Source organism: Osmerus mordax, chromosome 28 (assembly GCF_038355195.1).
Source record: "Osmerus mordax isolate fOsmMor3 chromosome 28, fOsmMor3.pri, whole genome shotgun sequence".
NCBI lineage: Eukaryota > Metazoa > Chordata > Actinopteri > Osmeriformes > Osmeridae > Osmerus > Osmerus mordax.
The window spans coordinates 4,983,520-5,008,418 of NC_090077.1; the positions used below are offsets into that span (position 1 = coordinate 4,983,520).

Consider the following 24,899-nt stretch of genomic DNA (forward strand, 5'->3'; position numbering starts at 1 on the left):
TGACTGTGTCACTCATTTCGATGACATTGGGATTTTTCCTTTGAGGTGAATGCGTTTCCTCGTGGAAGGTTCCCTCGGGGTTCGGGGGAAGAAGGTTCCAGAGATGCGTTTGAAGGCAGTCTGACTCTGATGCACGTCTCCCCTGCTCCTCTGGGACAGCGGGAACAGAGGGGGAGAGAGGGGGTACGGTGTGGCGGATGGGAGTCTCTGTGGAGCTGTGGAGGGTGATGGGCTCTCTCTCTCTCTCTCTCTGTCTGAGGGGAGGGGGAGTGGTCTCAGTCGTGCCGGGATACAATAAAAGGCACTTGTCTGGACCTCTGAGGAGCCCAAACTTTCCAGTAGCACCATCGGCGGCTGCTGCACCAAGGTTACCGGCACAGAACAAAGAACTCTCTTCCTCAGACTACCTTTGCTACTGAGCAAACAAATCTGTGTATTTCTTTTTTTTAAATCTTCTTTTTTGGTGCACCTCTTTTTGCATTTCCAGTCCACAGGCCCTCTGGTGAGAGAGAAAAAAAAAACAAAGACAAGAAAATGATGAGTCTGCTATGCACCGCATTGCTTTCCCTCAGTCTGGCCAGCAGTGTGTACGGTGATGTAGTCAACAGCACTGCTCATCCAATCACAGGTAAGATGAAAAGTGCGTGTATGTGTGTGTGTATGTGTGTGTATGTGTGTGTGTGTGTGCGTGTGTGTGTGTGTAGAGTACGCAGAGAGTCTCGTCTCTCTATGTGTGTGCGTGGGTCCATGTCTGTATGCCTGCGCGTGTCCCCTCCGCGTAAATGCGGCATGCGTTTGTGTGTCTCCTTTGTGTGCGCGTGTGAATGCGCGCACATGTACTGTGTGAGTGTTGTATCGGAGCTCAGTGAAATGGTGTGACCATTATGCAACAGCAGGGTCATTGTAGTGTCTGGTAATGGAAACCTCTCTGGGGTGCCATCCACAGAATGAGTCACTACTGACTCTCTGGCTCTCTTCTCCCAGCTCTCGCTGAGCTGAGGATAAATCACCCTGTCACTCCAAGAGGCCCTCTGCCCACCCCACTGGATCGAGGCCAGGCTACTGGTTTTACACACAAAATGACTCACTCTGTACAACTGTGAGGAAAATTGGGTTAATGCCGAAAAGTATTGGTAATTTTTTGGCATCGGAAATGAAGCGTTCTGGGTGATTCGCTCTGTGGCCATTTGTGTCCACGATTTCCCCCCCATCCATAGATTGGATGGGACCCATTACATCTCTGTCTCATTTCAAATCCCATCTGTACATTGAAAAGCAAGGTTTCCCCTTGAAAAATACATTTCACCGAGAGAGAAATAGGATGGATCGAACAAAAATGATATTGCAAGCACACCTTAATATTGGTTATCGTTTTTGCCCTGCAAATCAAAAGAGTTGTTAGTTCTGGAAAGTGTGTGTCTAGGTATATGTCAGGTCTCAGGGTATGGAGATGAGGGGCTGCCCCTTCTGTGTAAAATTCTCCTTCTACTCCTGTGGGCTCATGATGTCATACTGAAGGTGTGTGTGTGTGTGTGTATAAAAGTGTTTAAGTGTGAGTGAGTGTGTTTGTGTTTCTAGCCCCATGATGTCAGAGACTTGACTCTGGCCGGCACAGCCCTTGTCCATACAGTAGATCTTTATACTGGCCATATGGAGAGGTCTTGATGTATGCTTGTTCCAGGGGTGTGCCTGCTCCTCTGACTCACCCAGACCCTCCGAGTGTTTGGAAATTCTCTGCGTCACATGCAGCCTGACAGGACTGGAGTTAAGATTAACAACCGCACTGAAATGTATAGAGCCCTTTGCTGAACTCGGTCCAAATGACTCTCCCTTTCCCTCTGAGGTCATGGTCTGATCACTCAGAGGTTTTTTTTTTTGCATCTGGGGCTGAGGTTGAGGTTTAGGCTGGGGCTGGGGCTAGTATTGGGCTAGTTTAAGGGCTAAGGTTTGGGTCTCTAATTAGTTCTAGGCCTAGGGCTAAGGCTAGGGCCAGGGCCAGGGCCAGGGCCAGGGCTAGGGCTAGGGCTAGGACTAGGACTAGGACTAGGACTTAGGCTGGGGCTAAGGATAAGGATAAGGATAAGGATAGGGATTAGGGGCTGGGATTCAGGACTTTGTTCTGGGATTGGGGCTGGTTCGGGAAACATGGCTTGGGGCTCAGAAAACCAGCTGGTATGGGTTGTGTCATCTGGACTGTGGAGCATTGCTTTTGTGTTTTATGGATGATAAGTGAAAACAGATACAGTAAATCAAACCGATGTACTTCTGATTTGACAGGAATAACCGCCAGGGTATCAAGATGATATTAGTTTAACATGCCCAGCATGTGTGTGTGTGTGTGTACCTGTGAGCTTTGTGCACTTTCCGAGTGCACGTTTGTTACCTTGTGTGCGTGTGGGTGTTTGTGTAGATGTGTGTCTAGTCACAGCTGTGGTTGTTAATTCCCTCAAAATATTGACTCAGTCTGCCTGTAGAGATGTAGGATGTTGTAAAGCGTACCATGTCTAGAAGGTCTGTGTTAGGGTGTGGTGTTCTAGTCAATGACACACACAGTACAGCTGTATAACATACAATCTCGTCCTGTATATCCCTTCAGATTCAGACTGGGTAATTAGTTGCTAATCTACTCAACGTCTTCGACTTCTCCGGCACCGCTAATGGGGAAACTTTACAAAGGATTGTTAACTACACTGTTAAACTCCTGCAGACGCTGAACATATACGTGTCACTTGGACCATTATTATGTTACAGTAAATTTATAGTTTCATGTTGCTACCCCTCAAAGAAGCAGCTGTTTTCAATCGCTCAGTAGTGTGTCGTCTTTACGGAGTGAGAGAGAATTGTGCATGGTCGTAAAATGCCAGTAGGTCTTGGCCAGTGCTTTCCTTCTTTTTCTATTTTTATTGTCGCACACATGTGTTCATTTACTTAATCTCCTCACTTTTTCATTCCCTCTCCCCCCCGTCTCCTTGAAGAAAATATTCTGTGAGAAAGGGTGTGGCTATGGCGTAATGACCCGGCTGTATATGTTAAATACTTTAAATTGGTGGTGACCCTCGACCTCACAGGAACAGCCTTATATAAATAAGCCATGGTGTGACAAAGGACAGACGGGGAAAAGGACTCCCCTTGCCAATAAACCTAAATACATGCCAGGTTGTCACTTCATGTGTTCAGGGATTGGGGCCACATTCTCCCAGAGGGCCATATATCCACTGGTAACTGAGGTAGCAGGAAACGGCGTGGAAGAACTCTTAAAACCCCCTATTTTCCCTCCATTTCTCTCCCGACCTCGGGCATGTCTGCGTGTCCATATATCTGTCGGTCACAATGTGCTTTTGTGCGCCGGCTCTCCTCCTTGGACAGAGTCGTGTATCTCTTCATTCGCCGTGCTGTGTGTGGCTATTCTTTGTGCAGGGTATCTTTTGTACGGTGCATGGTCCTGGAGTCTGGATCCGACTGTCCCATGTGATGTCTTAGTTTTCCCCATGTACTTCCCATTCCCCAACCACACGTCCGAGCACTGGGAATCACAACCAGACGACGATGGGCCCATTCATCTAGAACAATGTTTCCACCAAACAAGACAAGGAAGTCCATTATTCCTCGTGCGAATCTTTGCCCAATCCGAAGTCGGAAATGGTTCGGCGTAAATCTCCTGGCGAGTCGGGCTGGCGAGGAGGAGCTGACGTCGTCATGGTACCCGCGGGTTTGAAGACTGATGTTGTCATTCAGGGCGTTCAGTTTCCAATCACAACTCCCGTCAGCTGCTTCCCAAGCATAGGGTTTATGGGGCAGAGAGAAGATGGGAGTGATCCGTGAGAGATTGACTGGAAAGGAGTCGGATCCAGAACTGTCGAGCCGTGGGACGTTAGAAGGGCTTTGCATTGTTTCCGCTGAGATTGGCAGCAGAAAGGGATTGGTCATTTCTGCCCCATAAAGTGTGAGGTGTGTGTGTCTGGTCTCATTGCCTGGCTGGAAGTGAGGTGTCTGGAAGTGTGTGTGTGTGGGGGGGGTTGGGGGGGGGGGGGGGTGACGGTGGTGTAAGAAACCCAAAGGAAATCTTTTTTTTTCGAGGAGGAAAGGTTGGAGGTGGAAAAAAAGAAGAATTTAACGGCACAGCTTCTGTTCATTAAATCACTCCACACGATGGTGGGCCACTGACATGGCGTAGGCCATATCATAAAGTCCGGCCACGTGTCCACCATGTGAGGGAGGTCGGGGGCGGGGGGGGGGTGGTAGGGTAGGTAGCGGGAAGTACATGGGTGAGACCCGGCGGTGGGGGAGGTGGGTCGTGGCGGATCCGAGCAGAAGGCAGCAAACCCGGACCGCCTGGTAGTGATTCCTTGCATCCGTAATGGCACATGTGGGAAAGGTTTTGCTCGTCGACGAGCCAGAGGAACTGCTTTTCCGGTCATGGCTGTTGGTGAGGATGGAGAAGCCTGCAGGGATATAGACACGGGGCTCTCAGTGAGAGGGTTGGCCAGGCAGACAGATGCAGAAAAGAGTCTTTGGGGGAGAGAGAGGGAGAAAGAGAGATGTGGAAAGAGACTGATTACTGCACGCGCAAGAAAATGAGAAATGTTCTGCTCTAAATACATTACAAATTAATGCAAGACCCTTCGAACTGCATGATTCTGAAATGGAACTAGTTTTGATTTGTTACGAAAAGTTACATAACATCTGCAGGCAAGCTCTGCAACAAGGGATACGGGGTCCAAACCTGCCAAACAATGTTTTGGCTTTGGTTACACAAAAACAATCAATCCCCTGTTTTTCATTCTGAGAACGTATTTCCATGCCAACTCCATTTGTACGGGGTCATTAAATTGTGATATATCAACCTAGTGTGTTGATTGAAATAGGATTTAAATGTATCCAACCAAAAGGAGAACAAATTCGTAACTTGTGTGTGGTGTGTGTTGCCCAGGCAACTGTAGATCTTCTGGCACTGCTCCAGCTTTTACTAGTCAGGACAGATACTGTGGTGTAGGGGTCATGGGTCAAGTGCATCCATCAGGTAGTCCCTGGGCTGAGCAGCCTGGCAATCACACTGCGGTGGTTCCTGAGGGGCAGCCCTGCCTGGAAGGACTTCCCAGCCCTGGAGGTCAGGGAGATTGTGGGAACGCATTAGGAATATGTAACGGTACCGGCTTCCCTGAACTGAATGGTGGCCTGATCGGCACGGAAGGATGAAGAGGGGGAAAAGGAGAGGAAAAGAGAATGACTCAGACCTCTAGGTGTGTGAGAACAGACAGCCTGTTTTTGCTAACCCGTAGTTGTCACCTTTTTTTTTTGTTGAGGGGGTCGGGGGGGGGGGTGGGGGGGAGATGAATAGCGGACTTTGTTTCCATGCCTTGGCGGGATGCCCGGCTCATGTTTTACACAAGTCAGCTGGGGCGGATGAAAGATAAACAGTTGATCCTGGGGGTTAATGTGAAACAACCTGGAGCCTGATAAGTGGCGGTGCTGGCTGTGGTGCGGCGGCTGGGTCCGAATTCAGCCTGCTGCTGCTGATTGTGTCCAGAGGCCGTAGGGAGACTGGCTGATGCCCAAAGAGACATGACTCTAATCAGGGCCCCGGGGACACTTTGATGACAGAGCTTAGTCTGGCCTCTGCAGTGTGTGTGTGTGTGTGTGTTTGTGTGTGTCTGAGAGTGTGTGTATGTACGTTTGTAGTGTATGCGACTGTAACTCTGGGTATGTTTAACGTGCTGTAAATACAACCAACATGTTTCCCTACATGAAAGCTCTATTGCACAATGTAGACCTCATCCAATACTATATATTGTCGAGGAAACAGAGGTTTTGATGATAATGATGGCCATGCAGTTTATAGTGAGTTTACTTCACAATCCAAAGTTTGGTTGTTAGAAAATAGCATGATGTTTTAATTCCAAGCCGAAATAAGAGGGATTCGAGTTTACTTTACAAGGCATTCTATGACAACTGGCAGCGATTCCTAATGTTGTTCTCTTCCAAAACGTAGTCATCAATGGTTTCAAAAAGTTCGAAAAGCGCAGAGGATATTTTATGGGACGTTTTAGTTGGGCCATTTCGTTCCAGTGATACTTGGTAGCTAACCACATATGCTAAGCCACAGTTCTGAGGTCAATCTTCAGTCCATTTCATGTGTTTGCAATCCAGTCAGCAGTAGAACCAACACGTTGATTTCACGTTTGAAGAAAAAACGGCCACTCAACTCGAGATACAACATCAAAAGAGACGACCGTGTAATGCAGTTTCCTCTCCAAATCTTTCCTCCCCCCCAGAGAGTGGACCTCCGCTGGACATGGACACCGGGACGAGGGTGCTTGCCGTCCCCGGCGGCAACGTCACTCTGCCCTGCCAGCTCCACCGGCTGATGGGCATGGCCTTCGGCAGCACGGGCATGAGGGTGAAGTGGACCAAGCTGTCGGCCGACGAGAGTCAGGAGGAGGACGTTCTGGTGTCCATGGGCTTCCACAAGAAGAGCTACGGCAGCTACAACGGGCGCGTCCGCCTGCAGGAGGCCGACCAGGATGACGCATCGCTGATCATCGAAGACGTCTCCCGGGACGACACGGGGAAGTACCGCTGCGAGGTCATCGACGGCATGGACGACACCGTTCAGGATGTGATCTTGGAGGTGCCAGGCCAAACCGATGGTAAATCTTCCCGTTTTGTTGGTGCGTTTGTGTCGCCCTGTTGATATTTTAAATAATTGCATCTGGTGAAAAGGAATCCATTTGGAGACATTAGTCTACGCATCAGCATCTCCCAAAGTTCCTTTGGGGTTTCTTGAGTTCATTCATTTTCGACACTTCCATTTACTTTCAACATCGTAATCTGTAGAGAAAGATGAAAGAGCAAACCGCTTTTGTTCATTTTCTCCAATAAGTAATTCTATATTTTCCTGATTGACCGTGAGCAGCTTGTAACAGCAACAGAGTAAAACTAATTTTCCAGTTGATCTAATCCATCGCCCCAACTTTCCGAAACCTCCAACTCATTCATTTCACTTGAATGATCATGAATAGACTCTTTTTCTTTCTGAGTACACATTGCATAAATACTGTATAATATATAACAAAGAAAAACGGTTCTTTACTTGTTATACATTGTATTGGTAAAACTGATTCAGCAGTCTTCATGCATCCAGTCCTATTTCATGATCGTAGTAGTTTCTAGTCTGGGCCAAGACCTCCAGAGCAGATTTGGCTCCAAGGTAACAAAAGGGGATCTTTAAACAGAGAGAAGCAGGATCTCTAGCCATAATCAAAACAGTCTGACACAACTAGCCATTGTTAACATTGGCACAGTCACAGTCACGTCCAATGAAAAGCTTTGAATCTGGGTAATCAAATCAAATGTGAACTTACTTGGGGCAGTTCCACATCTGACAACACTGTAGCCAGCTGTCCAACTCACTGCGGACCACTATGGGATTCATTGTTAGTAATATATAACATGCAAAACCAGTTGAACATCTGTGATGTCGGCTTATACTGACAAAAGAGTTATATTCAAATTAGATACATGGACTGGTGTGGATGTAGACCTTATGCTTGGAAGTGGGCAAATGCTCAATTTGTCAGTTGGGCGTAGTTACAAATTCCCTTAGATAATGTCTTCTGAAAACACATAAGCTCCAAAAAAGTAGCAAGTATTGCAGTGTGTGTGAGTCTGGCCTGGTAAGTTGTCTTTCTACTTAAGCCAAGTAATTAAACACTTTTGGAAGAGGCAGTTGAGGTAACACCTTTCAGCTCGCGTGAGATGAGCTGTACCTTCCCTGCTGAGGGGCAGACAGACGCGAAATGAGGCAGTTAGCTCCAGTCTCGCCCCTGTGGAGATGGTTGCTCCTTCAACACTCCCAACTCTCTGGAAAGAGTAATAGGCCTGAAACTAACACATCAAATCATATGTCAGCAAATGCATTATTCCCTTATGTGTATACGAGAGACCACACACTCTTCAACCCACACTGCAAGGTTGGATCTATAAATCAGATTGACAATGAGCGTCTGAAAAATAAACGAAAAACTCTGTTACATAATGCCTCCATAAAAAGGAAAATGTTGCCAATGAATGGACTTGACTGTTCCTTTCAGATTATAAATTACTGAACAGAACATCCACATGCTTGTGTTTGTCATGTTATGCCATGTCACTTTATTATGATGTATGATATAGTTCCCTTTGAGGGACTCCATTGAGTCGTGAGGAAGTGAAGTCTTCTGAGGTGACAGTCCGGTCCTCCTCGGTCTCCTCCAGGTGTGGTGTTCCCCTACTCTCCTCGCCTGGGCCGCTACAACCTCAACTTCCACGACGCCGAGCAGGCCTGTCAGGGGCAGGATGCCGTGGTGGCCAACTTCGACCAGCTCTACGAGGCCTGGAGGAGCGGCCTGGACTGGTGCAACGCCGGCTGGCTGAACGACGGCTCCGTCCAGTACCCCATCACCAACCCCAGAGAACCCTGCGGAGGCACCAACTCCGGGGCCGGCCTCAGGAACTACGGCCAGCGCGACAAGTCCAAGAGCCGCTACGATGTCTTCTGTTTCACCTCAGCTCTTAACGGCAAGTCCATGATTTATTATAGTATCATGATATTTTAGGGGGTTGATTGGGCCAAAAACAGCAAAATATTCAGACACTGTTATTGGAGCAGTGAAGCAGACTGAGTGGTTATGGCTCATTTGTCAGTCTCACTGTAATTTGAACAGGAAATTATTTATGAATGTGAACTCAGTGCAGGTATTGGTAAAATATTAATTATTAACACATTTCATCTTTGTTATTTGCCAAAGTTAACCATATTGTATCATTACTGTGCATAATAATACAAGAAAGAATAATAAATCGCAACTTTTTGTCTCTTCCCCCCTCAGGTCATTTTTATTGGTTGGTCCAACCCTTGAGGCTGTCCTTTGATGAGGCCGTGCAGGCATGCCATGACGACGGCGCAGAGATCGCCAAAGTGGGTCACATGTACGCCGCGTGGAAGCTGCACGGTTACGACCGCTGCGACTCCGGCTGGCTCGCCGACGGAAGCGTCCGCTACCCCATCTCCAGACCCCGGAAGAACTGCAGTCCCACGGAGGCCGCCGTGCGTTTCGTGGGCTTCCCCGACAAGAAGCAGAAGCTCTACGGCGTGTACTGCTTCAAACCCCAGCAGTGAGGGCGAGAGGCTCAGCATCGGGCCGACACGACCACCAAAGAGAAACCACAGTAAACAACAACAGCAATAAAAGACAGCTACATGTCAGGACTTAACTCGCATGAACTAAGCATGAGCTCATTACCTTACCAAAACTGTGATAACCTTTTTTTTTATTATTCTTACAAAAGAATGAATACTGTAAAAGCTCATTTTCATACTGCAATGATCCTCGTATATTTTGTAACTTTTCACCATTCTCTGTAGTAGTCTGTCAATGTTACACACAGTCCATACAAAACACTGCACTTTGGTCAAACTTTGTGACAGAGACAGAAACGGGATGATTGTGAAACAGCATCCGAGTTTGTTTTGTCTTCCATATATAGATTTGTGAAAGGGAGTGAACATCTAGAGCAGGTGCATAAGCTAATAGATAACATTTGAAGTAAAAAAAAATAAGGCAGTAACATGCCATTATTCATATAAGATTAACACTTACACAGTTAAGTAAACACAAAACTCTCATATTGTGTCTCTCACAAAGCAGTGTCAAATAGGCTGACAATGCTGCACATAAAATACAAATAACCGGGTAAAGGTGTGTTCAACATGAGTTTTGGAAAGTTAAGAAAGGTTCTGGCTTGGGAAACCAACTCAGAGAATGCCACTCTGTTCCTCCTCTACTTGTAACCCTGAAGAATCCTGTACAACGGCATGAGCTAGGATTCAATCTCTCCCAGTTTCAGTTCAGAGCAAGGTGAAATGGATGTCTGTGTCCAGGACTGTTACCAATCATCCATGGATAACTCGGATGAGGGGAAAATCAGGTTTCACACATCATTTAACAAGTGTAACCCTTAGTGTTGCTTTTTTTTAACAAACAGTTTGTATTTTCTAATGTGTGTATGTGTCATTTGTTCTCCTTTGTCTCGTTTGTCATGGCATATTGTATTTTGACTCCTTTTAAATGTCTGTGTTACTGTTTCTCTTGAAGATACCATATCATCCCTCACATTAGCTTGTATGTACAGTGTGTGATAAATGACGGTCTCAGATATAAATTTTTGGTAATGTTTTTCATGTCGTACATACTTATTCTCCTCAAACCCAACATCATCCCCAGACTCGTATCCACAGCCAAGAGTATATTACGGTTGCATCAGAATTGAATTTCATCCTTGCTCGCCGTGAGGTAATCTGACACTTGCAATTGGCAGCGGTAGCAGCTGTATGTGTGTCACACTGGAATGGCAGCCAACTAAAGATCAACACCAATCCAAACTGCTGCTGACGCAGAGTACAGTCGATCCCACAGAGTTGCTTAGGTTACGAGTCGCAAACACAAGGCACACAACACCCTCACAGACATACAGTAATGGTTTCAAGATGACCATTTTGTTAGTGACCCAACACAATTTGGGGGATCCTTCTAAGCACCTTTGATGGACTTGAAAAAAGGGAAACTCAACTAATATTCTGTTCAGTCTTTGATATGGTTTAACTTCATGTAACAATTCATTAAATGCAGGGCTTGCCATAGCCATACATTCAGCAGAACAGAATAAGGCTTATGAGGGGATATCACACGGCCAAATGTTGTAATGATTCGGATCCTTAGAGGCCCAATTTCTAAACTAGGGATCAATGGGCAGTAGCTAGTTTGAGCGTGAAGCTCAAAGTAACTGTGAGAAAGACAGTAGAAATTCAACTAGAACAGCTTCTCTGCGTCTCAATTGTGCTAGATCACTGAGGGAGTAACCAACTAAGAAAGCCAAAACCACCAGCCAATAATGATCTATACAGTGGATAATATAGCTGAAGAACTGAATGTGTTTGTCTTGCTTTTCCTTTTTTTTTGTTTTGCATTCAACCCTCTCTCTCTTTGTCACGTCTGGTAACTACAGTATAGTGTAAAGGTTGCTTGCAGCTGAATTGGTTGAATCTGGTTTCACGGAAACGAAAAGTGAACTAATAAACATTGCAGAGTTGTCCCATCTTTGCCGTCTCTTCATGCCACAACACTTGGTGGAGGATTTCTTTTTTTTGTGGGGGGGTATCCTAATTTCATGTACCTTTTCGAACAAAAGACCAAACACAAAATAAAAGTTGTTTAGATAAAACCTATCGCAGCCGTGACTTTATTCATAAAATGCATCATAGGTTTAAATGTGTGACTGACATGGATTCTGGTTCTTTTCATGACGCGACACAGAGTGACACTATTGATCTTGGTAAACGATGTGCAGATGGGGTTGAGTTCAAGTAAACTTCAGTATGTGCAACAGTGTTCATTACAAGGCTCCATTTATGAAAGAGTTAGTGTTTCACTGGTCCAAAAGTCCACTGTCTGATTTGAGAAGATCGCACAATAGCCTCTTCCAGAAGTATTAATGAAGACCAGACAACACGTTTTTTTTGCGTTTTACACACAGATTTCCAGATTGGGTGTAGTAATCAGATTAGTACAATAACCTCTTTCTCTGTGTGTGTGTGTGTGTGTGTGTGTGTGTGTGTGTGTGTGTGTGTGTGTGTGTGTGTGTGTGGGGTGTGTGTGTGTGTGTGTGTGTGTGTGTGTGTGTGTGTGTGTGTGTGTGTGTGCGTGTATGTATGTATGAATGCATGTTGGTGTGCCTTCTACTCTGTTACATGTGTGTGCATCTGAGGAGGAGTGACCCGCTCATACGGCGCACGTTTCTGTCTGGTCCCAGACACCCAGATGAAGTTCCAAGGTGTCTGACATGCCAGGGTGTTGAAGGAGCTGTGGTCACGCTGCATTAGCCTGAGACAGAGACCGAGTTGATCGGGGAAACCAGTGCGAGCCAGAGCCCATTTCCGTTCCAAAACTTGTGTCTCTTTTCAGGGGAAGAAAACAATCCCAGAAACCCTCAGTTATCCTCGAGGAACCGGCTGAGAGCCTTTTTTTTTTTTTTTTCGTTGCTTTCACGACGGGACGCCTGCGTTTCACGAGAAAGACTGGAGTTTGTTTCTCTCCGTACTCTGTAATCACTCCAAGTCTCTGCCTCTCTAATGATGGAAAGCTTGTCTGTGCGAGAGAAACAAGACCATTCACCAAAAACCTGAGAGAGTACATTTCTCAAAGTACAGAAACTGTATAACGAATGCCTGGTCCCTGAATACACGTCAGTGGGTGACGATTCAGCAAGCATCCCTGAAGTGAAGGCAAGGATGATGGTCCATGCACTGCTAAATACTGAACTACATGTCTTGTTTGGTGGGTCTCCAGTTGTACTGTCTGGGGAGCTTGGCTGCTTTCTTCCTGCTCCACCACATCAACTTGAGTTGCAGCCAAGCACTTTAACACATGCTACTGGAAAACAAAAAAAGTGAAAACAAAATGGAATATTTATGGTGGTTACTGTTTCTGCACAGTCATCCATTTGGGCAAGAGCCCCAATTCACCCCCCAATTTGTGTTCCATCTGTTCACTATAATTTACACTCCAAATCCCTGTGTTTTCCCGTATGAATGTCTGTCTGTCCAGGGGCTTTTGGAGCAAGTATAATCCACTTTCCAGAGATCCTCATGTAATGCTGAAGATTTTATAACAGACTATTATTTTTTTTAGCAGTTGTCACAGCTCAAAGACTGGAGGCGGTTGTGTTGAAATCGAAGATTAGTATGAAAGACACCGTGAGAACATCCCCTGCACACTAATCTATGGCTCATGCTGCTCATACAGCTATACAGTTTGATTCCTACTATACAATAACATTTTCCCCAAAGTATATTTAGAAAATTTGGATTTACACATGCATACTTTACTTACTGACTTAATCAGTCTATATACTATTCTATAATACTGTAATTTCTACAGAAGAAAGCCATTCAAACATGGGTTAAATAACACCATTGAGTCTACAACATTATATACAACTACCTCAGCTAAACAAATTGGTTGTCATGGCTAGTCATTAGTGTCATAGCTCTATCTGCTGGTGACACAACTGTACTACTGACAAACAAAGGCAATCAGCCCTCGACACAGAGCAAGGCTTAATTCATGTTTTTGACCAAACAAGACACACAGATTTGAGACAGAATAAACATATGCTTCCAATAAATAGGTGAAATACAATAAGAAAATGCTGTTTTTATTTCTTTGGTGACAGAGAACAGATAAAGCAGTCTGTTTTCATGAAACAGTTCTTTCACAAAACATCCCAGACATTCACATTATAAAATAAATGTTATACCATAAATATTAGATGTTATTATGTGCACTTTAATGCTGAAACAAAACAGCCAGACAAAACAAACACACAAAAATGTGTCTTAGGGAGACAACTACAGGGGACTCCACAAATGGATGATTTTTTCACACATGTGTACAATTGTATTGAGCAGAAATAGCACTATTATCATAGAACCAGGCTTACGTATGTGTGTCAGGAGCCATTAATACTCTTTGGTCCACGGCTGACCCCTAATGTCATATAAAAAAAAGGCCTCTAATGTAGCTCGAAATAAAAGACTACCTTCATAACAGTGAATACAAACTGGGAAGTCATCTGTCTCCAGGAAAGCACAAGCACAACAACAATGTATGGAGACTGAAACTGGGCCACATCATTGCATTGCGAGAATACTTTGAAAGCATTCATCGATAGAGGATGAGGAGCAGCTTTGAAAAATAAATTATTTGCATCTCTGGTATACAGGCATCGTGTTCAAGTCTTCTTTGAGTTGTTTCACAAAAATACATTCTCTCAATCGTAGTTTTACATCGACCTAAGGAAACACCATACCACACGTAGAGCCGTAAAGCAAGGAGACAGAACTCTGACTGTGAGCCGAAAAAGACCAAACTGAACATTGGCTTGTAATGTCAAACACAACCTTACTAGTTGTCAATAAAAAATAAACAAAATAAAACAACCTTTTCTTTCTTTTACAAAACCTTTACTATGGCTTTACTTCAATGAACGAATTAAGGCCCCAAAGGTCGACACTCAGAAAGTCAATGGCCTTCAGTCAAGTGGTGTACCGTGTCGGAGAAACGTCTAAAATGCATGTGCGCAAACACCAACACATTATTGTCACATGAAACATCCTCTCCATAAAATATAGATCTAAGCAGAACATGTAATGGCACGAAGAGAGAGGAGCAGATACAAACACTACGCCAACACTTTAGTTTGAAGCAGTTGTGTCAAAAGGCCATGTTCCATAAGGACAAAAGGAGTGAGAACTTGGCAATTATTGTCCTAATCATATAAAATGTCGGTAGGAAGGCCACCAATGGTTACAGTATAATAGTTGTCCAATTAACCATTATGCTTATGTTAAAGTGCTGAAAGAAAGCACAACGTCTGAAATATGTATTATAAACAGGACATGCATTTGATTGACATGGCGAGCACATGTTCTGCCGTACGGATTTTTTTCCGATTGACCTTAAGCGCTATCATTTCACGGAAGCGTGTGAATGCATGTTTCATTCTCGCCCTTGACATCATCAACACGCTTCAATGATTGCACAGTCCTGCACAAAGGCGCAAACGTACAACGGTTAAAGAGTTCTCTACTTGCTTCAAAGTTCGAGTACTTCTGCAGACGCAGATTTGTTCTTCCCTTTTGTCCAGAAGCCGGCGGAAGGTGTCCAGATTGTTATAAAAACAGTGTCCCTTTATAAGAATATTCTTAAAAACAGCATGTTTTTCAAGAAGGCACTTGAAACGTTTTTCCTGTTTCCGTGTCTCCCCCCCAAAAAAAGCGAAATCCTTTGAAATGTCTTTGTTTTTCTTCCTGGTTTCCCCCCCCCCCCCCCCAACGGGACAGTCTTGCTTCCCTACGGCGTAGGGGATCTCTCTCGATCACTGCCTCCGCCTCTCCTCCGTCCTCTCTCGCCGTCCTCTGTGGCGATGGCGATGGAGGGCCGTTCCCTCGGAGCGCCTTATCAGTTTGTTGATGCTGTACAGGGTGTTGACCTGCTGCTTCTTGGTGAACACCTTCTGGTAGCTGGAGGCTGGGGGACAGACAGACAAAGCAGTGATTAAAGCAAATCGTTTAGGAGTTCAGCTTCATGTGGTGGCTCTCTTAACTAAATCAAGGTACTGTTGGTGGACTGCCACCAACCGAATCCAAATATTGCACGGAGAGCCCGACGAAGGCCCAAATTGGGGCTTTTAGCAAACTTACGACTAATGCAGGCGATCTTGGGGGCGTCCCATCGGCCGTCTCCTCGGCAACGAATGGTCGGCACGTGCCTCTGGATGAAGCCGAGCCGACACTGGTACCTCACCAGCGCGTTGATCTCGTAGCGCTCTCGCTTCCTGCCAAAGGTGCGGGCGTTCTCCACCAGGGGGGGCTGGCTGCAGGCCACTGGGGGACGAGAGACGAGGAGGTGAGTCACAACGGTTTCCAAAACACCATTTACCTTTCTTTCCGTTCCTCTCCGCCTCTTATGGGGGTAGCCTGGGCGTGGCGGCGCGGCGCGAGGGTTACCTGTGCCTTTCTTGCAGGTGAAGGTGAGGTGGTAGTTGCAGGGGACGTCGTTCCACTGGCCGTCCTCGTGCCAGATCATCACCACGCAGTCCTCCCCCGAGGAGAAGAAACTGTCGGGTTGGTTGGGTCTCCAGTTCTCGTATTGCTGAGAGGGAAAGACACAGGAGACACGATATAAAAAAATAAAAATAAAAAACACAATTATAACCGTCGCTATTTCCATCTGTGTCGCCGTGTCCGTCATCAGACGCACACAGGCCCCTGAAAGGAACCATTCTTGGCGGCGTATAGTTAGCACAGCTGATAAGGTCGACACTCTCCCAGACTCTGGCCACCTCGGGGGCAAAGGTCATCTACACACTGCGTGTATTATTACCGCCACTGTGTGACTGGCTTGCCTGAGCAGCCGTGGGAGGTGAAAGGTCAGAACGGCCAGAGGTCCTGGGAGACGGAAGACGTGCCAACGTCTCAGGTGAGGCCGATTCTCAGACTGACCACCGGAGGGAGCCATTTCCCCTGTGTCCGGCCATCACTCGAATCACGTGGCGGTGCAAACACAAACAGGAAAAACACTTCACGACCACTGAAGTTGGCCCCTTGCTCCGCCTTCACTTCTTTTAGCTACCGCTTAGTAACACCGTAGGATAATCAGTCAGGGTTCACAGCCAGCCACAGTGAGCGGCCTGTGTGGTGCTACGCGATGACATCACGTAGACAGCATGACATCACGCGTGTCACTCTAATTGAACATGGCTAATTCCCGAGCGCACACACGCATACACTGTGTGGACACAGCTGCCGCAGCGGGGTGGAATGCGGCGCAGCATTGATCGCTGCCTACAGTCTTTCAGCGAGGCTCCGGGTTCAAACGTTATCTTCAAAGCCGTGACCCCCCGCTCCCCCCCCCCACACACACCCCTCCCCCCTTCCTGCCCTCGGGCCCTGCAAGCCTGTTATTATGGTCAGCAAACATCACTGTGGCTTCCTGCTTGGTTGAGTGAGAGGTTACTAACGAGTTACACCGTCGCCCCCCCCCCCCCCCTACGGCCCCCACTGTCGCCCAGTGGGACCATGTGCACAAACTTGCACACACACATCCAGACACATGCACGCACACTCTTATAAACATACACACACGCGCTCCTTCAAGCACGCACACACACCAAGACACACACACTCCTACAAGCACGCACACACACCCAGACACACGCACACACTCCCACAAACACAGACACACAGACTCCTACCAACGCGCACACACATAAACACAGTCAAAAGCGAAAGCTTTGAAAACTTGTTTTGCTCACGTAATACATAGCCATGAGTTCAAAATGAGAGAATATATTGGTATTCAAGTCAACACAGTTATATCTTCTGTAGTTGACCACCCAGGCAGCCCCCCCTCCTCTTCTTGCCCAGCACAGGTGCTGTCCATCTGTGTGTCTGGCTGCATGGTGGTGGGCCGACCCCACAGTGGCAGGCTGCCTGCTGGGCTACTTGAGGAAAGAAGGAGATGGTGGTGGTGGTGGGGGGCTTTACCTGTCTCCACCTGTCAGAGCCCTGCCACAAAGCGTCACCCACGCCTTCACTCCCATCTGATAAGGTAGAGGTGGGGGGAGGGGGTCTCTCTCCTACACCCCCCAGGCCCTCTTTGTCTTCCATACCCCCCCCCCCCCCCTTCCTCCCTCTTAGCTTTTGAAGTGAAGACTGAGCAGCGTGGCTGTACGTAGCAATTAGCCACTTTCCTGTCTAGATATGGTGTGGTGGGGAGTTGGGGGGGGGGGGAGGGGGGGGGGTGGCTCATCAGTCAGCTTCCACTCCACACAAACAAACAGAGCAAGACGCCGCCACTTCTGTGATGAGATGGACACATACTCTCTGGACACCTGTGTTTACTCAGACGCACGCACACCACACACACACACACACTCACACAGAAACAGTAGCTCGGGGCGCCCGGGTAGGGCTCGCACAGTACGGGCTGACTCAGAAGCCTGGGTTTGATTCTGGCTCGGGCCATTTCCGCATGTCTTCCCTGCTGTCTCTGCCTCTACATTTGCTGTCTATCTTTCCAATAAAGGTCCCGCAAAAAAATATCTTTAAAAAGAAACAGCAGCTCGCAGGACATGACTGCGCCAATGTCAGCGATTGTGTTGCTCTAGATGATGTTGTCTGTGGCTAATTTAAAAGAGATCAGTGTAATTGGAACCACCACTGACTGCACATACAGGCTAAGAACGTCATAGCAGATCCTAGCAGGGTGAAAGGGGGAGGGCAGAGTACGTCATGAGAAAGTGACAGCAAAATGTCCAGCATCCCAGATGACTGTGCTTTGGTTGTCAGCACCATTCCAAATATTTAGATTGATCCATTCCATGTTTGTGTGGGAATAAGCTTACCATAGAGCTTCCATCAGTCCAGCGAAAGTCATTCTCGTACATCTTGTCATTCAGGCCAATCCACTGGTAGTCCTGTCCAAGACCTGCCCACATCACAGAATGAAACACAAATGTTTTCATTTTTCAATGCCGGCCTCACTCTTCCTGTTTCGGCCTGCCTGCATTGGACTTTCTCTCTCTCTTACCCTCTCCGCCCCAAAAGCAGGCCATCTTCTCCATTGACAGAGCAAACCAGCCGGAACATACACTCCAGCTCAACTGTCCGGAGGTCTGATTGAACCCACTCTTAGCCATAGCGCCGTAGAACATATGACGTACTATCTTTATTAAAGAACGAGGTGCATTATAAGTTGAGTGTGTGTCAAGTCAACCTAAATGGGATCCGTGCGTGGAAGAACACACTCACGGTTGACAAACTGCTGCTCCTCGTGGGTGGTGATGCTGGTGAGGTGAGCCCCCTGCAGACGACACTCTCTCTCGGCCATGTCCCAGTTCCTCCTCTGAGGGACATACTTGTAGCAGTGGCCCTGGAACTTGTGCCAGCCATAGTCACACATATCCGTGTCTGTGGAGAGAGAGAGCCCAGGGTTTTAGACCGTATGCTTGGACTGCAAACAGGACACTACCCAAAACATATTCAAACAGAAAGACAGTTTGTACAGTAAACTGTAGTTACCATACAGTAAATAAGGTAACAATGTAGTTTATGTTAGATTCTAACTTAGCAATCTTGATTATTTACAATTCCTTTTCTAAATGTTTCTAGTGGCCCACATAGTAAACATCTCATCCCTCCCACCAATCAGTCTTGCTAGAGGTGATTATATGTTGCCCTAATCTCTCCAACACCAGTAAGAACTTAACTATCTGTGTTGTTGTTATCTACAATTCCTTCTTATCCTTCACCTTCCACCAGTTAGGTACAGGAGATAATTAGGGGACAGAGAGGGGGGGGGGGGGGGGGGGGGGGGTATTTGTGTGTCTTAATAAGGTTATCTTGAGCCCTGGGGGGAATGTTGCTGTCACTGAATGGCCTCTGTAATCAGGAGGTCCAGAACTAAGAGATGGGTGCCCACAGGCCACCACCTAACCCCCCTACCCTGACACCCCTAAGGGGCAGGGGATGGAGGGTGGCAAGGGGTTGAGGTGGAGGGGAGTCACACTTAACGGGAGGTAGGTATAATGCACTATGCTCTTTCTGTCTATTGTGCAATGACTCATTTTTCAGTGTTCTTCTGGGCAGTTGAAAACTTCTGTAACTGTTCACCCATGTGCTTTGGTTCAGGTAAATATAGGTCAAATCATGAGGCCTAGTACATTTTCTGGAGCAAGGTTTTCCTACCGTAAGCGATCTATCATTGTGGTTGTACTTTGTACTTTGGTCACAATGTGAAGCATTTGCATTACATTTCGACCAAAGTACACAAAATCACCAAAATTGCAGTTGTCACTTACTAAGCCTACTTTTTACTTATAGCATTGTATTCATTTATTCTGTAAAATCAGTGTGTGTATGTGGCCAAGGCTTTTGCCTTGTGACAGATCTATGTCATGACACTACAGGCCCCACCCTCCAGCTGTGAAGCCCACTAAGACGAAACAGACGGCTGGACATCTTGGCCTGTCCTCTGCTTGTCCTCCCTTAAGCTGCTATTACTCTGCTGGCAGGACAGCCTGAGAAAACAGCTGGGACTCAGCATCCAGGGTTACTGGCTCTGACTCACGAGTGACTGACGACAGCAACATTCAGGTTGTGCTTATAGTTGGGGAGGAAGTACTGAAAGCAGAGGACAGTGACCCGGCTCGACCAAGCGATGACCGAGAATGGGGGCGCAGTGTCGCAACGGGGGGGGAATGAGAGGCGAAAACGTCGAAATGTTTCCATCCATCACTGTCGATAAACATCCCGCGGTAACGTCTCCCTCGACGAAAGCGATAAGTGAATGTTGGGACAGAAGAACAACGGCTTTGGTGTGTGCAGTTGTGACTCATCGCACCTCAGTCGCGAGTATCCGCCACGTGTCTGATCCATGAAAGCTGTTTGAGTTGGCAGACACGTGGGGAAGCTGGGACAGGACTGTCTGAGTCTGGTGGAGTCTGGTGCCCGAGGCTCTCCAGTTATCTGCAAATATCTTTATTAAGACTCCCCCATGCTAACAGAATGACTACCCCGAGGCAACACTGAAGTCTGTCAGTGGCAGACATCCTAATGAGATAAAGAAGATGTTCATGACTCACTGTGTGTGAGGTTATGAGCCCGCGAGATGGGATGCGACTAGGTATTTGTCTACTGTGTATCGAATGTCTGAGTGACTCACAGACCAGCTTTATTTTCCAAAGGATAACATTATCTTAACATCCTGTCAAAGATCAAACACCCAACCAGATCTACTCCCCCCTTCCAGGAATCTAACTCTCCTTTCCACCACTGCCTCTCTTTTTTCCCCTTCTTTCTATCTCTCTCTTCTGTGTTGCTAAGGACATGGCCAGGTTTGACTTCCCCCCCAGAGTGGATGGATATCTAAAAAGGCATGATGAGCAAGCGGTATAGTTGGGAAACTTACCCTCTTCACAGTACAGCCCAGAGTAGCTTGGCAGACACACACAAGCGAACGAACTCAGACCGTCCACGCAGGTTCCTCCGTTGCGACAGGGGTTCGAGTGGCACTCGTCGATGTCTGAACAGACGGCGAAAACAGAGGGGAGACGGTGAGAAGTCTTGAAAGGCGTCCGCAAGCAACGCCTGGGCGACGGGGCTATGGAGAGGGTGCGATTTTTATTACCTGTTTCGCAGAGGTCACCGCTGTAGCCGGGGGCACAGCTGCAGGAGGAGACACTCCCACTCCGACGGCAAGAGCCTCCGTTCAGACACACGTTCTCGGAGCACGTGTGGATACCTGAGGGTTTCAGCCAGAAAGAGATGGAGGACACGACAAGCACATTTCATTTGCTTGTTATGTTAAGTGACATCAAAGTGTGCATATTGGCCCTGCAATATTGAAATATATATACTGTATACCACACACAACATAAATTCATTTTTTGATTGTGTTTAAGTTGCTTTCAGTATACCTTTTAATTATATAAAAAACAGAAAATAACACATACCTGCAATCTCAACTGTCTCGCCGAAGATAGTGTGCCCCAAATCCAGTCCTATTTCAGCTGAGGTTGTGGCTTCCACTCCTACGATTGGAGGCTCGCCCTCGAGAAGTGTGTTACCGTAGTCCACGGTCTCCACCTCCTCAGAGAAAGGGGAAGGAGTGGTGCGGACCGAAGTTGATGCAGTAGTAGCCTCTGGCACCTCCCACGTCGGTGCTCCCTTGGCTGGAGTGACAGCTTCCTCGGTTTGGCCGGCCGCTTCCTGTCTCTCTGAGGAGCTTTCAGGACTGGCTGGTTCCACCCGTGTGTCTGGGGACTGAAGGTTCGTTGGGGTGGTGGCGATCTGGATCCCGGCCGATGATGGGGTTGTTTCTTGCCCGCTGTCGCTCTTTGGTGTCTCATGTGAGATGCTCTCAGAGCCGGAGGTCACCGTGTCAGTACCCAGGGTAGTGATAGCAGGTGACAGCACCGTGGTGGCCTGCTCTGATTTGTCACTGTCTGGCCCCACCCCTGTCACCCGTTCTTCCGAGTGGCGGCTTTCGGTGACGCTCTCTGAACTCGAAGGGGACGTTTCGACGGCTGATGCGGAGATGGTAGGCAGGACAGTGACGGCTCCGTCGCGTGCGGTTTGAGCGGCAACAGAGGGTGACATCACTTCCTCCGCGCTGCTCCGTGAGCTGCTCTCTGACACGGCAGATTGAGTCACAGCAGAAACATCCTCCGTGGGCTTCGAAGTTGTCTCAGGCGAGGGTGGCGGCTTCGATTCGACAAGTGCCGGGGTTGAGGAGATCGAGTCATAGTCCACGTTTTCGTCCGTTTCAGGCGTGGAGGATGGCGGGCTGGGAGAGGCCGCTTCCACCGGAGACACGACGGAATCAGTTTCTCCCTCTTCATCATCTTTGTGGGAGAGACTTTCAACACCGCTGACAGCTGCTTCAACAGTGGGTTCTTGCCCTGAACCCTCAACCTGTCCCTCTTCCTGTGAAGTGGATGACACAGCACCAGTCTCTGGAGTGACATAGGAAACGGTAGGCGATCCTGAGCTTTGATCTGGTGTGCGGGCTGCCTCGCTGGTCTCCCCCTCAGGAACCATTGGCCTGGTTGTGACCATGGCAGATTCTTCAGAGAGGCCAGAGTGGGGGCGGTGGGTGAGTGCCACATCCGACATGGCCTGCTGGAACGATTCTTTTGGTGTTATCAGGTCTGGTTTGGGGGCGAGGGTTGTGGCAAATTGGATCAGGACATCAGGGTCTGATTGGACCATTGTGGTCGAGACGGAAGAAGAGATGGAAGGCTGGGAGGGGCTGACTCCTTCGTCCTTTGTGGTCAAGTTCAGAGAAAGAGTCACAGTTGGCCTTGAAGTGACCATTGATGGGGTTGAGTCCCCTGAACTCTCCTCTTCCAAACTTGTTGGGGTTTCCTCTACATGGTCAACACTTGGTTCTGTGCTTTCTAAATGTGTGCTTTGGGAACTGCTGGACAAGAGAGGAGATTTTGTTGCAGATGTATCGGTTGGGGAAATCTCGCTTGTCTGTTTGACCGAGCTGTCTTCCTCAGTTGAGGCCTGGGCTGAGCCAGCCTCAGTGTCATCTATTGATGTCCCAGACCCACTCTCTACTAGACTCTCCACCGTTTGTTGTTCAGGTGACATGGTTGTGGTGGCACTGCTGAATGATGACAACCCTGCAGAGCTGACAGGCTCTGGGGTGACCATGTCGGAGGTCTGTTCTCCTGAACCCTGTTCCTCTGTAGATGTGAGGACTAAGCTTGAGTCAGTCACAGATGGTCTCTCTGAACTGGATGATTCCTCTGTGCTGTCTGACTTTGATGTTTTGTGCACCATGATGGTGGTTTTCTCAGTGCTGAAAAGAGAAAAAACCGTGCTGGCTGAAATCTTGTCACTCCCAGGAATCATTGACGTGGTCGCGGTAGTCTCCATGGTAATGTCTGCACTGGGACTGACTGTAGGCCTCTCAGTGCTATAGAGAGAGGAGGCTGCTGACGTCACTGTCTTACTTAACATATCCGAGGTGTGGTCACCAGAGCTCTCTTCCTCTGTCACGTCAAATGTTGTTTTTTCAGTGCTGTACACGTCTGTTTTTGTCAACATGGATGTGGTTGTCCTATCTGAAGGATAAACTGTGGACATTGGTTTGACAGTAGCTGTAGCAACGCTTGGTGTTTCTGTGCTGGACAGTGAAGATGCTGGTGTCACAGAGGAAGTCTGGGTCATCATATCAGGGGTCAGTTCTCCTGAACCCTCCTCATCTGTTGGTGTTAACACTGAACTTGTGTCTGTGGAAGGAGCAGATGTGACAATTGTAGATTCCTCCTTAGTTGTTGAGGTTGTCTCTATAAGGTCAGGTGTAGCTTCAACCATCAGGGGATCTGGACTGTCATAATCCACCTCCTCAGTTGGTTTGACAGTAGCTATAGCAACGCTTGGTGTTTCTGTGCTGAACAGTGAAGATGCTGGTGTCACAGAGGAAGTCTGGATAATCACATCTTCTGTAGATGTCAGTGTAGATCTGGTTCCTGTCACATCAGTTCCAGGAGTAACTGAGGGTTTGTCTGTGGCTTCACTCTCTGCTGTTTCCTGGGTCATAGTTGTAGGCTTTTCAGTGCTGAACAGAGAGGAGGCTGCAGTGATGGCTGTTGTTATGTCTGCAGTTCCTGTTTCATGTGATGCTGTGGTCACTACTGGTTTCTCTGTGCTGTAGAGAGAAGACACTGTGGTTTCAGAGGCCTCTTTAGTGAACATATCAGGGGTCAGTTCACCTGAACCCTCCTCATCTGTTGGTATTAACACTGAACTTGTGTCTGTGGAAGGAGCAGAAGTGACAATTGTAGATTCCTCCTTAGTTGTTGAGGTTGTCTCTATAAGGTCAGGTGTAGCTTCAACCATCAGGGGATCTGGACTGTCATAATCCACCTCCTCAGTTGGTTTGACAGTAGCTATAGCAACGCTTGGTGTTTCTGTGCTGAACAGTGAAGATGCTGGTGTCACAGAGGAAGTCTGGATAATCACATCTTCTGTAGATGTCAGAGTAGATCTGGTTCCTGTCACATCAGTTCCAGGAGTAACTGAGGGTTTGTCTGTGGCTTCACTCTCTGCTGTTTCCTGGGTCATAGTTGTAGGCTTTTCAGTGCTGAACAGAGAGGAGGCTGCAGTGATGGCTGTTGTTATGTCTGCAGTTCCTGTTTCATGTGATGCTGTGGTCACTACTGGTTTCTCTGTGCTGTAGAGAGAAGACACTGTGGTTTCAAAGGTCTCTTTAGTGAACATATCAGGGGTCAGGTCTCCTGAACCTTCCTCTTCTGTAGATGTGAGTGTAGAGATGGTTCCTGTCACATCAGTTCCAGGAGTAACTGAGGGTTTGTCTGTGGCTTCACTATCTGCTGTTTCGTGGGTCATAGTTGTAGGTTTCTCAGTGCTGTACAGAGATGAGGATGCAGTAACAGCTGTTTCTGTAACATGTGATGCTGTAGTCACTACTGGTTTCTCTGTGCTGTAGAGAGAAGACACTGTGGTTTCAGAGGTCTCTTTAGTGAACATATCAGGGGTCAGGTCTCCTGAACCCTGTTCCTCTGTAGGTGTGAGGACTAAGCTTGAGTCAGTCACAGATGGTCTCTCTGAGCTGGATGATTCCTCTGTGCTGTCTGACTTTGATGTTTCATGCACCATGATGGTGGTTTTCTCAGTGCTGAAAAGAGAAGAAACTGTTGCTGGTGTCACAGAGGAAGTCTGGGTAATCCTATCAGAGGTCTGGTCTCCTGAACTCTCCCCGTCTATT

At 47.5% G+C, this 24,899-nt stretch overlaps 2 protein-coding genes across 2 annotated transcripts in view; one reads left to right on the forward strand and one right to left on the reverse strand.

Annotated features, from left to right (window-relative positions):
* Positions 1 to 339: 339 nt before the first annotated feature.
* On the forward strand, positions 340 to 11,135 carry hapln1a (hyaluronan and proteoglycan link protein 1a). Its single transcript, XM_067231253.1, has 4 exons — positions 340 to 628; positions 6,273 to 6,647; positions 8,254 to 8,556; positions 8,868 to 11,135. The coding sequence occupies exons 1-4, from the start codon at positions 535 to 537 to the stop codon at positions 9,155 to 9,157; spliced, it is 1,062 nt and encodes a 353-aa protein (XP_067087354.1). The 5' UTR covers positions 340 to 534; the 3' UTR covers positions 9,158 to 11,135.
* A 2,128-nt stretch (positions 11,136 to 13,263) lies between these two features.
* Positions 13,264 to 24,899, reverse strand: part of vcana (versican a) — a 41,139-nt gene continuing 29,503 nt past the window's right edge. Inside the window, exons 5-11 of the mRNA XM_067231550.1 lie at positions 20,787 to 20,900; positions 20,568 to 20,681; positions 18,410 to 18,568; positions 18,004 to 18,086; positions 15,605 to 15,749; positions 15,299 to 15,481; positions 13,264 to 15,125 (exon numbers count right to left, since the gene is read on the reverse strand). Coding sequence (XP_067087651.1) covers positions 14,974 to 15,125; positions 15,299 to 15,481; positions 15,605 to 15,749; positions 18,004 to 18,086; positions 18,410 to 18,568; positions 20,568 to 20,681; positions 20,787 to 20,900 — 950 coding nt within the window. The 3' untranslated portion in view covers positions 13,264 to 14,973. The remainder of the gene's footprint in view (positions 15,126 to 15,298; positions 15,482 to 15,604; positions 15,750 to 18,003; positions 18,087 to 18,409; positions 18,569 to 20,567; positions 20,682 to 20,786; positions 20,901 to 24,899) is intronic.